General features: G+C 36.3%; 1 protein-coding gene and 1 pseudogene across 1 annotated transcript in view; both read right to left on the bottom strand.

The window, feature by feature from the left end:
• The window catches only part of LYST (lysosomal trafficking regulator), a 184821-nt gene that overhangs the window by 85309 nt on the left and 82118 nt on the right, over positions 1–17394 (bottom strand). The window contains exons 20-22 of the mRNA XM_087431920.1: positions 9233–9370; positions 5001–5199; positions 2300–2431 (exon numbers count right to left, since the gene is read on the bottom strand). Coding sequence (XP_087288046.1) covers positions 2300–2431; positions 5001–5199; positions 9233–9370 — 469 coding nt within the window. The remainder of the gene's footprint in view (positions 1–2299; positions 2432–5000; positions 5200–9232; positions 9371–17394) is intronic.
• Positions 8773–8900, bottom strand: LOC147916774 (U4 spliceosomal RNA; annotated as a pseudogene).

The following is a 17394-nucleotide window of genomic DNA, read 5'->3' as shown; positions in this document are numbered from 1 at the left end:
CTTCAAATTCTTAAGTGCTAAAACTATTTTTCTCTTAACCACTATTTATTAAAATCTTCTAAAAATGTATATCTTTTCCTGTCTCCTTAACAAAATACAATGCTGGCTGAATGATTCAAAGTCATTAGGATTAATGGTTCTACTGCAGTGAAATTAAGTGAATTAAGTGAAAAAATTTACCTCAGGCTAGTAGTCCCTAGGATGCAGTTTGATATAGTGGAAAGAGTGTGGGCTTTGCAACTAGATATAACTGGATTCAAGTGATAGTTCTGTTAGGTGACCTTTTGTAAATCATTTAATTATATGAGTGTGTTTCTGCAAATGTAAAATGAGGGTTCAGAATATCTACTTTGCAAGGTTGCTTTAAGGACTAAGTGAGATCATATTTGTGATGTACCTAGCATAGCGCCTGGCCTGTAACAGGTGCTCAATAAATGGTGGTAATAGTCGTACTTGTTGTTATTATTACTAGACTAAATGGCCCTGGACTATTCTCTCTCCCTTCCATTTCTGTAGTCACTTCCTGCTGCTATTAGTGAGAAGCAATAGTTTTTTCTCTTCTTGCTATATAGCTCTCCATTTTTCTGCTTCTAATACTCTGCGTAGGAGGAGATCAGAAAAATCACTCTCATTGTAAGTGCTTGGGGTATGAGAGAATGCTACTCAGGCTGTGGTCTGTGGACTAGCAGCATGGACACCAGCACCACCTGTGTGACTGTTAGAAATGCACATTCTCAGGCTCTACACTGGATCTAGTGAATCGGAGTGTATGAGGGCAGAACCAGGGAGCTGTGTTTTAACAAGCTCTCCAGGTGATTTTTTCGCCTGCTAAAACTTGAGAAGCACTGATAGGCACTGAATGAACTGCTTTAGAGCATAGGTTTTGTGGTCATTTTTTTCCTAGTTATTTCTGGATTTTGGCTGAAGGGGTAAGAGTGCCAAAAGATTCTGTTCATAAGACCTGGAAAAAATAGGGGCATGATTGTATTTGAAAATGTTTCAGAGTGATGCATAATGATTTAAAAAATAGACATGTCCTATAAAAATCCAATTAAAACATAGTCTTAAAATATTACAATAAAAGGCCATATAATACGCCAGAGAATAACTTAAACACTTTGAGAGAGAAATAAAACTGGAGATTAATACTCATATATCTCATCCTAGCTATCTATATCTCTATCCTACCTGCACTATTTAATAGTTTATATTAGAGCTAGAGACAAGACTAGGTTGGACTGACAATAAAAGCAAAGTCTCGGTATGGAAGAGGACTGCAGTCAAGAAAGGAAAAGACGTATGGCCAGTTCACAACTAGGAGACATGCACCTATTTTTTATCCACAAAAGTAGACATGAGGTATTTCAAAAAGAGTAAATTAGGAAGGTAGAAAAGTACTGTAAGCTTAATGACTTGAATATAGTTGCTATCAAAATAGAAGAGGGAATTAATTCTGAACATACAGAAAAATTATAGGGCAGCATTAAAAGGCCAGCTACAGTTGGACACCCTTGTAATGGCAGGAATTCTCACTGATGACTTTCCCTAGCAGCTTTCAGCAGTGTGAGGATGGTTAGAGTGAGGCAAGGTTAGAGTTTTTCAGGTCAAGAACGCCAAAAGGCCAAGAAGACAAGGCAACTGAAGATAGTGTCAAGAAAATTATTGGCTAATGGGATCTAGGCTTGATAGGGAAAACAGGCAGAGGGAACTTGGGATGGTAATAAAGAAACCAGAAAGACAGTAGGTTGTTACTAGAGAGTGGGATACTGGGTTTCAGAGGAGGGAAGCATTCTTGATGATGGTAAAGTCCAAGATAGATGCATGCATATTGGTAGATACAGGAGAGGGAAAGGTCCCTAGAGTCAAGGACCATGAAGGCTGGAGTATTGGACGGCCATTCACACAGCAAGTGAAATTATCTAGAGTGATGAGTTTAGGTAGAAAGGAGAGGGTAAACCAAACAAAGCTTTTGAAGAAAATGGAAAAACAAATCAGAAGCTTAATGACAAACAAATGATGATGATAAAAGGGGACAGAGAATTCCAGAGCAAGACAGCATGAGCCTCATCCATTTCCTAAGTTCTTCTGAGTCTCTCTTGTTATATTGAGTATGAGTTACTAATACCAGAGAATAGTGAAATGGATTTCTTAAATATATTCTATAATTTTTAAGTTTAACCTTCCATTTATTTAGTCTGAATATCAGGTTGTACTATACTGCTAAAAGATGTACAGTTTATTTATCTATTAATATTCAGAACTAAATCAGGAAGGGTTATACTTTCATTGTTGTTTTTACCTTCAGGTGGTGAAGCAGTAAAACCAGATGGGTTTATTACCATAAATCCAGGGCTAGTAATGGACTTTCCTCCGCTACCGGAATGCCTGAGGTACATGATTGACTGTACTTTCTCCTGAAAGATCTTGCCATCTAGAATCAAAAAAATTTTTGAGAGAGTAACATTAAAAAAAAGAATAAAACAAAAATGTAACTTTAAAAGTAAATCAATAAATACAAATTTTTACAAAAAGATGTTTAAAGCAAAAACATATGGCATACTTTATACTAACGTACACTTGATATGTGAGGACTTACACTCTAGAATTTCTTTTTTTTTTTTTTAATTTTACTTATTTATTTTTTTCCCTCCAAAGCCCCAGCGGATAGTTGTATGTCATAGCTGCACATCCTTCCAATCGCTGCATGTGGGACGCGGCCTCAGCATGGCCGGAGAAGTGGTGCGTCGCTGCACACCTGGGATCCGAACCCGGGCCGCCAGCAGCTGAGCGCACGCACTTAACCGCTAAGCCACGGGGCCGGCCCTAGAATTTCTTAATAGAGATTTTTTTGTTGACTATTACTAGCCAAACTAACTTCTATTTTCTTTGAATTCCAACTGTACTTAGTTATTTCTATAGTTTAACATTTAACTGTTCACTTTTTCTATGTTATATGATCTTTCCAAGGAGACTGTTCATCTGTTCATTACTTGAGGAAAGGATTGTGTCATATTTTTATATATTCCCTTCAATGTCCAATATAACTCTAAAATTGATACCTCCAGCTTAATTTTTCTTTCTGAGCTTCATACTATAAATTCAACTGTTTTATCTCTTAAATGCACCACAAAGGCAACAAATCTAAATGTGAATCATCCTTCTGCCCTAAAATCACTCCTCCTGTTTTTGTTCTCTGGTTCGTTTAGCAGAAGAACCCATTTCCCATGTATAAACTTGGAGCAACCCTTGACCAATACCTTTCCTTTACCCATGTCGAGTCAGTCTCCAGGTTCTATTGACTTTATTTCCTGTTTCTTGAACTCTTTTCATCCCTAGCATACTGCCATAATGCAGGATCTTACCACCTCTCACATCCAGATTATTGTCACAGACCTCTAAATGGTATCTGTGATGGACATCTGGTCACCATCAAATCCTCACAGCTACCAGAATTCTATGAAATGTCACCCTCTGCTTAAAACCTTCCAGTGGCTCTCTGTTGCCCCGTTCCACACTGGATAAAGTCTAAGCTTCTTGTCTACAAGAATCTCCACGATGTCCCCAGACCTCTTTCTAGCCCTGTTACTTATGTCACACTTTGCCACACTCATTTCTCATAGCTCCCTATCAAGCTGTTAGCTTTGCCTGGAAGGCCTGTCCCTTCAACTCCCACTCAGCCTTTAAGACTCAGAGCAGGCATCACTTTCCCCAGGAAATATACCCTTACCATGCTCTATGCTACCAGAAAACAGAATATTTACTTCCATATCATTGTGCTTTCCATGTGGTGTAATTATCTGTTTATGTCTCTCTCCCCTCTACTAGGCTGTAAACTCCTTAAGGGAGGGGACCCTTTTTACTGATCTTTGCTACCTTGCTCCCAGAATCTTGACAGTATTTTATTCAGTAAATGTGTGCTGAACCTAACACAAAGTCATGCTAATTTCACTTGGATTTTCACTGCTGCTGAATCATTTTATTCATTTACTATATTCCTTAAAACGGCTATTTTACAACCAGTTTTCCTTTCTAAATTTATTATCTAGCTTTCTCATAGATACACTCTTGCTTGCTTTCTTACCACATTATGTTTTCCTAGCTCTTTTAAAACTCTAATTATTCCATATTTCTCTGAATACTGATTACTCTTTCTGGTCCCACCCTCTAACTAGTATTATTACCAATAGTTTTATCCTTAGCTTCCTTTTTCCTTCTCTCTCTCTACTCTCTTCTTCAGTGGTCTCATCTACTCTTAGAGCTTCAACTCACTTCTATGTGGGTAGTTTCTCTTTCCTGAATTCTACTGCAATAATTTACTTACATCATATCCCTTTGCTCAAAACAAATAAACACAACAAAATAAAACCCTTCAATGACCCCTAACTAGAATACAAGTTCAAATTCTCTGGCCTTATGTTCAAAGAGTCATTTAATATGACCTTAGGAGAAAAAAAAATTATGGCCCTAAACTATATTTATGGTATTATTTCTCACTACTCCTTTATAGATCCCGTATACTTAGGTAAATTTCATTATTCTTTATTTTATCTTTCAATTTTTCCTCCCTTTAAGTCATTCTTTTTACCTGGCATGCTCAATCTCCAATCTACCTATCAAATTCAACCTAAATTCTTCAATGCTCATGTCAGATATCACGTAATCTATTAAATCTTCTCTCTTCATAGCTGTCTGATGAAACCCTCACTTCTCTGAAAACTAGTTCTTCTCTTGTATCCATTAGTTACTTACCAAATACTGTTTCTTACTATAGAGTTATTTGAGTATGTCTCCTCTCTTCTCTTGACATTTAAGCTCTCTGAAGGCAGAGACCATGTCTGGTTCATTTAATAGCCCTCTTCCCTGTCCCAATCCCAGTGTGTAATTAGGGCAGTTTCTAGCACATAGAGGTCATTCAATGAATATCAAACAGATGTGGATCAAGTGGGAAGAAAAAAACAAAAACGGAGAGAGCCAAGATCTAACAAAACAATTATACCTACCTATGTGCAAAGAAAAGTAGAAGTTTGTGGGGTTGTGACAAACGTAAGTATTAGTAGGAGGGTGAACTGCTAAAAGGAAATTGAAGATAATTGTCAATAATTCCAAATCTGGAGGAGATCCAAGGACTTCTGCTATAATTTTCACAAATGATCTACAAACCTCTCGGGGCAAGGATGTAAGCTGCCCCTCTTTGTGTTCCTGAAAAAATAAAAGTCAAACTCTCTTTAGATTTAAAGAGAACTGTCAACTTAACTAACATTTTTCATTTAAGCAAGATATTCTTTTAAAGATAGAACTGTGTTGGTTTACTGCTCTAGTCTGACCATATTTACCATTAAATTGAGCTGTTATTTCTCAATTCAAGCAATCCTGCTATTAAAAATTCATCAAAACCAATGGCAATTTAATTCTAGCCCATTTATCTTAATTAACTGAAGCAAAGTCATGTTATAGTACTCCCAAACATGGACTCAGAAACCAAACTGCCTAGGTTTGCACTCTGGCTCTTCCACTCATTAGCTGTATGATCTTGGGCAGGCTATTTAACATCTCCATGCCTCAGCTTCTTTATCTATAATATGGGAATAATACTAGTGCTACTTCATAGGGTTGTTATAAGGATTAAATGAATAAACTCTTAGAATAGTGCCTCACATACAGTAAGCCCCATATAGATGTTAGCTACTGTTAGTACTATTATCACTACCACTGCTACTACTTCTGCTACTATGGGATCAGAAGGGAAAATTTCTGATAGACAAAGCTGCTTACATTAATATAGGGCACTCCAGTTTACAAAGCTCTTTCTCACAATAGCTCTGAGAGGTTTCATCCTTCATTTATAGAATATGAAGGCTCAAAGTAGTTATATGACTAACAAACTATGCAAAAAAACATATAAGTAGTGCAGCTATAACTCAAACTCAGACCACTGAACTCTTTCTACTGCATCATCTACTGCTTGGAATAATGAGACTTAGTAGAATGCCAAGTAATTACTAAAAATAAAGATGGATATAAATAAATTATTTATATCCTCCAATTCTACCTCCCCAATGGGTAGCAGCTGGCCTCTAGATCAAGGCTATGGGAGGTAAACTTCCTCATCTTCCCTCTCCCTGTGTCCAAATATATGATATATCTCTACCTTCACTCTTCTTCATTTATTCTCGTGTATTGCTGAATCAGAAAACTTAAAATCTAGATGTTAACTCTGAAACAGTTTAGTTTGACTACCTCAGATTTGAGAACACTGAGTTTATAGAAGAAAGCACGAAACCCCTTTGCCAAGATCTCACAACTGTCAAGTGGCCACGCCAACACAACATAGATCTCCTGACTTCCAATTCGATGCTATTTTTGCTACAACCATCTGCCTTTTTTCCAAATCATACCCCCTGTACCTTCCCAACTCTCCTGGTTGCCACCCCAATTATTCATTCCTAAGTCCATCTCAGCCCATGTTTCTTCAATCTTGCCCTCTCCACTGACTCCTTACAAATAGTCACTGTTATCTTATTTCATTAAAAAAAAAATAATCCCTTAACTTGATCTCTAGGGAACTTTTGGCTAACATTCTGTTTCTCTTTTCTTTTGCTGCTGGACTTTTTAACCATCATTTATTCTCACTGCCTCTAATGATTCCACCACACATGCTGCCGAAAGTCCTTGAAATCAGGTTCTTGCCTTTTTTATTCTACTGAAATCTTGCAAGCCATTAAGAATTTCCAAGCTGATTTCCAAGTCCTTTATCTGCCTATATTTTCTTTGAACTTTCTATATTATTTGGATCTAGAGACCACCTCTTTCTGGACAGGTTCCTTCCCTCTCTGCCCAACCTTGGCTTTCACTTTACTGAGTTTCCTGGTTCTTCTCTTAACTCTTTCACTACTCTTTCTACATCCCTTTCAATAGCTTCTTTTTCCTATTTTACACCTGAAAATGGATATTTCCTGAGGTGCAAGCCTCACCTCTCTATGACCTTTCACTGTACTTGTTTACCTTGTAGTGCTTATCTATCCCCATGGCTCACTATTACATCAATGCAGACAATTCCCAATCTCACTCTCTAATTCCTCTCCCCAGTTCCAATCTTGCACTTCTAAGTGCCTGGCAGTCCCTGCCACTAAACGTCCCACCCTAATCTCAAATGCAGAATGTATAAACTACAGAACTGCATGTTCTATTTTTCTTTCTTTGATGATTCTATCACTCTTCTAGTCTCCCAGCTTGAAATTTTACATTATATATTTGACTTCTCCTGCAGCTCCAATTTAAACAGAATCAGGTCCCATTAATTCTGTCTTTACCATCTCCTTCATATTTGCTTCCTACTTTTACACTCCCATTTTTATTACCAAAGTTCAGGTTCTTTACACTGTACTCATGAACTAATGAAACTGCTTTGGATGCAATATACCACCAATTTATTAATCTTCCTTAAATACTCTGAGATACTTTAAAGGTATCTAAGTTCTAAGTTCTTAAAGATAACTAAGTTCATTTCTTTATATATTTCCCACAATACCTACCATAAAGCTATTCTTAATAAATACTGTTAATTTGATAAATGGGCTCTTTGAATGAAAATGGGTGAAGAAACGTACTTTCAGGAAAAAGAATTAGTACCTGTATTTTTCTAGCATTTTTATAAATAATATGTAAGTAAGAATATATATTGAAATCTCTAAGTTTATAAGTGTTACTTTTCTGACATGCAAAGACTGAATGAAAACTTCACACTGTCATCTGATCTCATTGAAAACTGGCCAACAAGGTTTAAAATAAATTCACAAAAAAAACTGATTTAGAGGAAAACTCATGCATAAATGATACATAAAATATTCAGTAAGCAAAGGGCCTGAGAGATCACCGTATTGTATTCCTGAAGTCAATAATCTAATTTACCACAGAGACCAAGAAAGGCAATAAAATGTTTTTGATTTTGTTTTCTTAGAATTCATTTATTCAACAAATATTTACTGGGTGCCTATACGTGCCAGGTACTGGGGTTACAGCATGATCAACAAAAAATATTATCCCTGCCCTCAGGAGATTTACAGAGGGAAATAAACCAAGTTCTCATAAACAACATAAAACTAACAAATTATATATGTGCAGAGTGAGAGTAAGTGTAGAAAAGGAAAGGGTTAATTCAGATGGAAAGGGCAGGGAAGCCTTCCTTCTCTTACAGAAGTAAATTTAAAGTTGAGGCATGAAGGATAAGCAGGAGTTGGCCAGATAAAAAGAATGGAATCAGTAACTTTTCAGTCAGAAAGAATATCGTGTGCCCTGAGGTGGGAAAAAGCCTCACTTGTTTAAGGAAGAGAAAGAAAGCCCGGGGGATTGCAGTGGCAAAAGATGAGGCTGGAGTGGTGGCCAGATCATACAAGCTTTCTTACAGATATGGCCACAGATTTTGGATTTTATCCCACGTAAAATGAGAAGCCACTAGTGCCAGTGAAACAAAGGCATTAAAAACATAAAGAAAATATTACTGAGCCCACGGAACATCTGTACTTATCTGACCTGATAAAGTTCTAATAGATGTCTCAGACATGAAAAAACAAACAAACAAACTTGAAAAGTAGTCCAATACACCAATCAAGCTGATAAAAGGACATCTGTAAAGCAGAGAAAAAAATTTAACTAGAAGCCAGGCCACAGCACAGACACTACAATGCAACTGATGAAGTTAGTGCCACTTTTTAATATAATATTTTGGATATCTTTTAAATATGCTAATTCTAGCATATATACTAGATCTTCAACAAATATATACTTATTAAAACAATACATACTTGTACTTGTTATTTAAGTAATGTGTAACAAGTTTCAGTTACCAATAATCGTGCCTCGGATAAACCTCATTGGTTATGATACTGCCACTGTGCAAAGTTTAGAACAAGTTAAAATTTCACTATTGTTGATGTTAAGGAGACTACAAAATTATTATAACCCAATGTAAAGAAATATCTCAGAAATTTAGCGGTAGTTGGTCTTTTGTAACTGACAGGAATGACGACAATGTGAAGATCAAGCTATTAAGAGGCAGGTCTTGAAAAACTCCTAAACTATTTGTTGAAAGAAGAGATCTGGGAGAGTAAGGAAGATGGAAAAGAGAAAAAAATTCCATTGAAAGTCCCACAAAAATTTGAGTCCATAGTATTGAGTTATTAAACAGAAATAATTGCAGAAAATATCTCCAAAAGTAAAGTTACATGAAAAGTACCTGCAAAACCTGACAAGTCAGTAGAAAGTGATGAACCACTCGAGCTTTCAATAATTGCTTGATATTAAACATCTGCTGGTGGTGATCTGCTCTGATGAGGACTTCTAGAGCTGCTAGCAGAGTTTCCCAAACACCTTGCTGAGAAAATAAACACACACCAATCAGCACATAGTTACTGAAATACAGGCTTTTTAGAAGACATGCAATATATCAGTTTAACATTGTGTAAATATTAAAGCAAATCTTAAAATTTATTCCCAGACTATTATTTTTTTTCTGTCAATAGGTCATTTCTAAATACTTATGTTGCATCCAATACTGCGTTAGCTGCTTTACTACATTAACCTTTCTGTGGCATTAAATGACATATAGTATTTTCAAAAGGTGAATTATCTTGAGGGATTTATTCAATATAGAGAAATAACACATTACCAATATAGTTGTTTGCTAATAATTTATTTTCAAAGAGCATTATTAAAAACGTATAAAATTCAATGGTAATTTGTGTATACAGCACTTAAATAATTTTAGAACAAACTGTACTAAATTGAAAAAAGTCACTGACAATGAAAATTCTGCATTTTTGGATTAACTTACTTTTAAGTCCAAGTATTTCAATTCTCTGCACAATTACTGTGTATCTTCAAACAGTACTTAGCATCCTTTTAAGTGCCTTAAAAATACTTCTTCTACATTGAATCAATCTTAAATTATTCACAATAGTAAAGAATGAGGAATCTTATACAGATAACTAATATTAAAAGATAATCTTCATCTCATTTTATTAGCCCAAATGACCTTTTAACAAAGCTGTCAACAAAAGGCAAAATTAACTGGCCAAGTTGCAGGTCTTGCTATTTCTCCTGCCATTATGTGATGTTAATGAACAATGAAAAGGCCAGGGAATTAACAGACTTAATCATACTATTCTAGCCAAGGCCTCTCTCTTCATAAGATAGGGCAAAGATGCCCTAAAACAAAAAGGCATATGAAAACCAGAAAGCAAGGCAGCTCAATACGAAAACTTGATTCAGGTCTGAAAAACAGTACCAAAACAGAGTAGTGTCAAAGTAAACAACCAACCAAAAATCTAAAACAAACTCAATTAAAAAATTATTAATTAGGAGAGAGAGAGAGCGACATCAGCATCATGGCAGAGTGAGTTCTTCCCTTAGTATCTCCCTGCTAAGATACAATGAAAAGGACATTCATAAACCAACAGAGGACATCCACACAACACAACAAACGTCCGAGAGATCCACGCAGCCATGTCTGATGGTGGGGGTGCTGGACCCCCTGGGAGGCAGTGGAAAGAGGTAAGCCCATCTCCTTCCCCTACCGAGAGGCAGCAATCTAGGGTGCAGCAGCCAGTGTGTTACTCTGAGAGGAGAAGCGGGAAAAGGTAGCCCTCTGCAGGAATGTTCCACACCAAGGCAGCTAAACAACCTCAGGGGCACCCTCACCAAGACAAGCAGCCCAGGCAGGCAGCCAGTGAGTACAGAGCAGGAGCGTGGGTGGGAAAGAAGGCACTCCCTCCCCCAACCCTGCCTGGCACATTAGCTTGGTGTTCAGCCAGGGCAGGGGATCCCCACCAGAGCGCCTGCACCAACATGTGTAAAGCAGTGGTGGCCAGATGCAGAAAGCCCTATCGGCACAGCTTCCAATGGACAGGCACAACTGCCAGGGGTCACCCCAGGCTCAGAAAACACAGCTCCTGTCCCCCACAACGGTGGCAGGTGCAATCTGCAACCAGATACTACCACTATGCGACGGCAAAAGTCTACCCCATTGAATAGCATGAAGAAATATGTTAACACTCCAGACAAGAAGGAAAATGACAAGTACCCAGAAACCAATACTGAAGTCACAGAAATTTACAATCTAAATGACAGAGAATTCAAAATAGTTATCATAAAGAAACTCAATGAGTTACAAGAAAACTCAGAAAGAGAATTCAATGAATTCAGGAATAAAATTAATGAGCAGAGCGAATTCTTCATAAAAGGGGCTGAAACTATAAAAGAAACCCAATCAGAAATGTTGGAGATGACGAACACAATGAATGAGATAAAAAAAATCTGGAATCCTTAAAAAACAGAGCTGATATTAGGGAGGACAGAATTAGTAATTTAGAGGACAGAAATACAGAAATGCTTCAGGTGGAGGAAGAGAGAGAACTAAGACTAAAAAGAAATGAAGAAATTCTCCAAGAAATATCCAACTCAATTAGGAAATGCAACATAGGGATTTTAGGTATTCCAGAGAGAGAAAGGAGCAGAGAGCTTGTTCAAAGAAATAATAGCTGAGAACTTCCCAAACTTGAGGAAGGAGCTGGAAATAAAAGTGAATGAAGTCAACAGATCTCCTAATTACATCAATGTAAAAAGCCTTTCTTCAAGGCATATATTAGTAAAACTGGCAAAAGTCAATAACAAAGAAAAAATATTAAGGGCAACAAAGCAGAAGAAAATAACCTACTAAAGAACCCCTATCAGGCTTTCAGTGGATTTCTCAGCAGAAACCTTACAGGCTAGGAGAGAGTGGAACAATATATTCAAAATACTGAAAGACAAAAACTTTCAGCCAAGAATACTCTATCCAACAAAACTATCCTTCAGATGTGATGGAGAAAGAAAAACTTTCCCACATAAACAAAAGCTGATGGAGTTCATTGCCACAAGAGACCCCCCTCCCCGACAAGAAATGATCAAGAAGGCCCTCATACCTGAAAAAAAAAAAAGGGTCTACAAGGCCTTGAGCAAGGAGATAAATAGGTAGACAAAATCAGAAAATTGCAGCTCTCTATCAGAACAGGTTAGCAGACACTTAATTATGACATTAAAGATAAAAGGAAGGAAAGCATCAAAAATAACTATAATCACTTCATTTTAATCACAAACAACACAAAATGGAATAAGTTGTGACAACAATAACTTAGATGGGAAGAGGAAAGGGATGGAACCTGCTTAGACTAAGGAGGTAAGAGGCTATCAGAAAATGGACTATCTCATCTAGGAGATCTTTTATACAAACCTCAGAGTAACCACTAAACAAAAAGTCAGAACAGAGACACAAACGATAAATAAAGAGAAAACTGAGAAAACCATCATAGAGAATCACCAAACTGATTTGGCAGTCAGAAATACATGGGACGAGAAACACGGGAAATACAGAACAACCAGAACACAGTGATAAAACGGCAGTACTAAGCCCTCCTATATCAATAATTACTCTAAATGTAAATGCATTGAATTCTTCAATCAAAAAACACACAGTGGCAGGATGGATTAAAAAACAAGAGCCAACAATATGCTGCCTCCAGGAAACACATCTCAGCTCTAAAGACAAACACAGGCGCAGACTGAAGGGATGGAAGATGATATTCCAAGCTAATGGCAAACAAAAGAAAGCAGGTGTTGCCACACTTATATCAGACAAAGCAGACTTCAAGATAAAAAAGGCAATGAGAGACAAAGAGGGGCACTATATAATGATAAAAGGGACACTCCACAAAGAGGACATAACACATATAAATGTATATGCACCTAACACAGGAACACCAAAGCACATAATAAAGCAACTATTAGATCTAAAAGGAGAAGTTAACAGCAACACAAAAACAGTAGAGGACCTCAACATCCCACTTACATCAATGCATAGATCATCCAGACAGAAAGTCAACAAGGAAATATTGGAATTAAATGAAAAACTAGACCAGATGGACTTAATAGATATATATAGAACACTCCATCCAAAAACAGCAGATTACACATTCTTCTCAAGCGTGCATGGAACACTCTCAAGGATAGACCATATGCTGGGAAACAAGACAAGCCTCAACAAATTTAAGAAGATTGAAATCATACCAAGCATCTTTTCCAACCATAATGCTATGAAACTAGAAATCAATTACAAGAAAAAAGCTGGGAAAGTAATAAATATGTAGACACTAAACAACATGCTACTGAACAACCAATGGATCAATGAAAAAATTAAAGGAGAAATCAAAAAAATATCTAGAGACAAATGAAAATGAAAATACATCACACCAACTCATATGGGATGTAGCAAAAGTGGTCCTAAGAGGGAAATTCATAGCAATAACAGGCCCACCTTAACAAACGAGAAAAATCTCAAATAAGTAATCTTGAACTACACCTAACAGAAACAGAAAAAGAAGAACAAACAAAGCCCAAAGTCAGGAGAAGGAGGGAAATAATAAAAATTAGAGCAGAAATAAATGAAATTGAAACCAAAAAACACAGTAGAAAGGATCAATGAAACTAAGAGCTGGTTCTTTGAGAAGATAAACAAAATTGACAAACTCTTAGCCAGACTCACTAAGAAAAAAAGAGAGAAGGCTCAAATAAATAAAATCAGAAATGAAAGAGGAGAAATTACAATGGATACCACAGAAATACAAAGGATTATAAGAGAATACTATGAAAAACTATATGTCAACAAATTGGACAATCTAGAAGAAATGGATAAATTCTTAGACTCATACAACTTCCCAAAACTGAATCAAGAAGAAATAGAGAATCTGAATAGACCAATCACAAAAAAAGAGAGTGAAACAGTAACCAAAAACCTCCCCAAAAACAAAAGTCCAGGACCAGATGGCTTCTCTGGAGAATTCTACCAAACATTCAAAGAAGATTTAATACCCACCATTCTCAAACTATTCCAAAAAATTAAAGAAGACAGAACACTTCCTAACTCATTCTACAAGGCCAACATCACCCTGATGCCAAAGTCAGACAAGGACAACACAAAGAAGGAAAATCACAGGCCAATATCACTGATGAACATAGATGCAAAAATCCTCAACAAAATATTGGCAAATGGAATATAGCAATACATTAAAAGGATAATACACCGTGATCAAGTGGGATTTATACCAGGGATGGTTCAACATCTGCAAATCAATCAATGTGATACACCACATTAACAAAATGAGGAATAAAAACCACATGATCATCTCAATAGATGCAGAGAAGGCATTTGACAAGATCCAACATCCATTTATGATAAAAACTCTCAATAAACAAGTATAGAAGGAAAGTACCTCAACATAATAAAGGCCATATATGACAAACCCACAGCCAACATTATACTCAATGGGTAAAAACTGAAAGCCATTCCTCTGAGAACAGGAACAAGACAAGGGTGCCCTCTCTTGCCACTCTTATTCAACATAGTACTGGGGTTTTGGCCACAGCAATTAGCCAAGAAAAAGAAATAACAGGTATCCAAATTGGCAAGGAAGAAAGAAGGGAACCTCTCTCTGTTTGCAGATGATATGATTCTATACATAGAAAACCGTAAAGAATCCGTTGGAAAACTATTAGAAATAATCAACAACTATAGCAAAGTTGCAGGGTACAAAATCAACTTACAAAAATCAGTTGCATTTCTATACTCTAATAATGAACTAACAGAAAGAGAACTCAAGAATACAATCCCATTTACAATCACAACAAAAAGAATAAAATATCTGGGAATAGATTTAACCAAGGAGGTGAAAGACCTATACAATGAAAACTATAAGACATTATTGAAAGAAATCGATGATGACATAAAGAAATGGAAAGATATTCCATGCACATGGATTGGAAGAATAAACACAGTTAAAATGTCCATACTACCTAAAGCAATCTACAGATTCAATGCAATCCCAATCAGAATCCCAATGACATTCTTCATGGAAAAAGAATAAAGAATCATAAAATTCAAAGGGGGCAACAAAATAACTAAAGTAATCCTGAGAAAAAAGAACAAAGCTGGAGGCATCACAATCCCTGACTCCAAAACATACTACAAAGCTGTAGTAATCAAAACAGCAATGGTACTGGTACAAAAACAGACACACAGATCAATGGAACAGAACTGAAAGCCCAGAAAAAAAACCACACATCTACGGACAGCTAATCTTTGATAAAGGAGCCAAGAACATATAATGGAGAAAGGAAAGTCTCTTCAATAAATAGTGCTGGGAAAACTGGACAGCCACGTGCAAAAGAATGAAAGTAGACCATTATCTTATGTCATACACAAAAATTAATTCATAATTAAAAATTTGAAGGTAAGACATGAAACCATAAAACTCCTAGAAGAAAATATAGGCAGTATACTCTTGGACATCAGTCTTAGAAGCATCTTTTTGAATACCATGTCTACTCATGCAAGGGAAACAAAAGAAAAAATAAACAAATGGGACTACATCAGACTAAAGAGCTTCTGCAAGGCAAAGGAAACCAGGAACAAACCAACTGGGAAAAAATATGTGCAAATCACATATCTGACAAGGGGTTAATCTCCAAAATATATAAAGAACTCATACAACTCAACAACAAGAAAAACAAACAACCCAATCAAAAAATGGGCAGAGGATATGAACAGACATTTTTCCAAAGAAGATACACAGATGGCCAATAGCCACATGAAAAGTTGTTCAACATCACTAATCATCAGGGAAATGCAAATCAAAACTACAGTGAGATATGACCTTATACCCGTTAAGGCTAAAATGGCTAAAATTACCAACACAAAAAATAACAAATGTTAGAGAGGATGTGGAGAAAAGAGAACTCTCATACACTGCTGGTAGGAATCCAAACTGGTACAACCAGTATGGAAAACAGTATGGAGATTTCTCAAAAAATTAGAAATAGAAATACCATATGACGCAGCTATCCCACTATTTATTCAAAGAACTTGAAATCGACAATTCAAAGAGACTTATGCACCCTTATGTTCATTGCAGCATTATTCACAATAGCCAAGATGTGGAAGCAACCCAAGTACCCATCCACTGATGAATGGATAAAGAAGATGTGGTGTATATATATACAATGGAATACTACTCAGTCATAAAAAAAGACAAAATTGTCCCATTTGCAACAACATGGATGGACCTGGAGGGTATTATGTTAAGTGAAATAAGCCAGACAGAGAAAGACAAACACACGTGATTTCACTCATATGTGGAAGATGAACAAATACATGGACAAAGGGAACAGATTAGTGGTTACCAGAGAGGAAGGGGGTTCGGGGCTGGGCATAAGGGGTAAAGGGGCCCGTATATATGGTGACTGACAAATAATAATATACAACTGAAATTTCACAATGTTATAAACTATTATGACCTCAATAAAATAATAAAAATGTTATTAACTAGGAAAGAAAACTTTATTTCAAACCCATAGAAGTATTTGTATATATCACTTATGAAGTCAATAAAATAGGTTTTGTTTTTTAATCAAACAACCCCAAATTAGCATCCTCTTGTGAAATACTAACTAAAACAATCGTCCACCATTTACTTAGGTTTGATCTTCCAATCCACAATTGAGTTGTTTATATTTATACTGGCCTTGGCTCCATTTTGTCTACATAGGCCATCACTATGTTCACCTGCTTTCTCTCCCTGCAACATTACACATATTTTTATACCTACCTATATATGGGGTTTTTCAATTCAGAAAGAGAGTATTTATTCAGAATGGGAAATAAAGTCACAACAAATTATAGTTAAAATTATAGGTAAAAACTGATAAATACCATAAAACCCAGAAAAAGCAATAGTCTAGTTAGCTGCTTGACACAACTCTATAATACTTTCCCCCTATGATTTGTGGCTGCATATTCGTTGATTGCCTCTTCATATAACAATAATTTTGTAATATAAATTTCTATGGGAAAAACAGAAAAATAATTCTGTCTTTCCTCTAGCATGTTGGGTCAAAATTTACTTTTATTAATGATAGATTAGAAAAGTTTATTTCAGCTTCACAACTCATTATTGATAATGAGTACATTTTGGGGGACTGTTGCCAAATTTGGGAATAATCAATTTTTTAAAAATTCTAAAGGTATAAACTTTGAATTGGTCTTTAATTAATTATGTTTGATGATAATGTTGTTATACTCTAAACAACCCTAAACAATCTCTAGTCTACACTAGAACTAAGGAGCTTCTAGTCTATAACATGAAGTTGTTTAAAACTAGGTCAGCAAGGAAAACAGCCCTGTATTCATTCCCTTGCTGGGTCCTTGTGAAGACCAGCCCATCCATCCAGTTGTTGAGATGCTGTGTCTAGACCTAAGATCAAACCACATTCCTTAGCTTATGCCTGTGATGAAGCCAAGACTTCATAGCC

This window comes from Ceratotherium simum, chromosome 6 (assembly GCF_057802395.1).
Source record: "Ceratotherium simum simum isolate JZ-2026a chromosome 6, ASM5780239v1, whole genome shotgun sequence".
In the NCBI taxonomy this organism is placed as follows: domain Eukaryota; kingdom Metazoa; phylum Chordata; class Mammalia; order Perissodactyla; family Rhinocerotidae; genus Ceratotherium; species Ceratotherium simum.
Note: the sequence above shows the minus strand (reverse complement) of the source record. Positions and strands in the feature narration are given on the sequence as shown.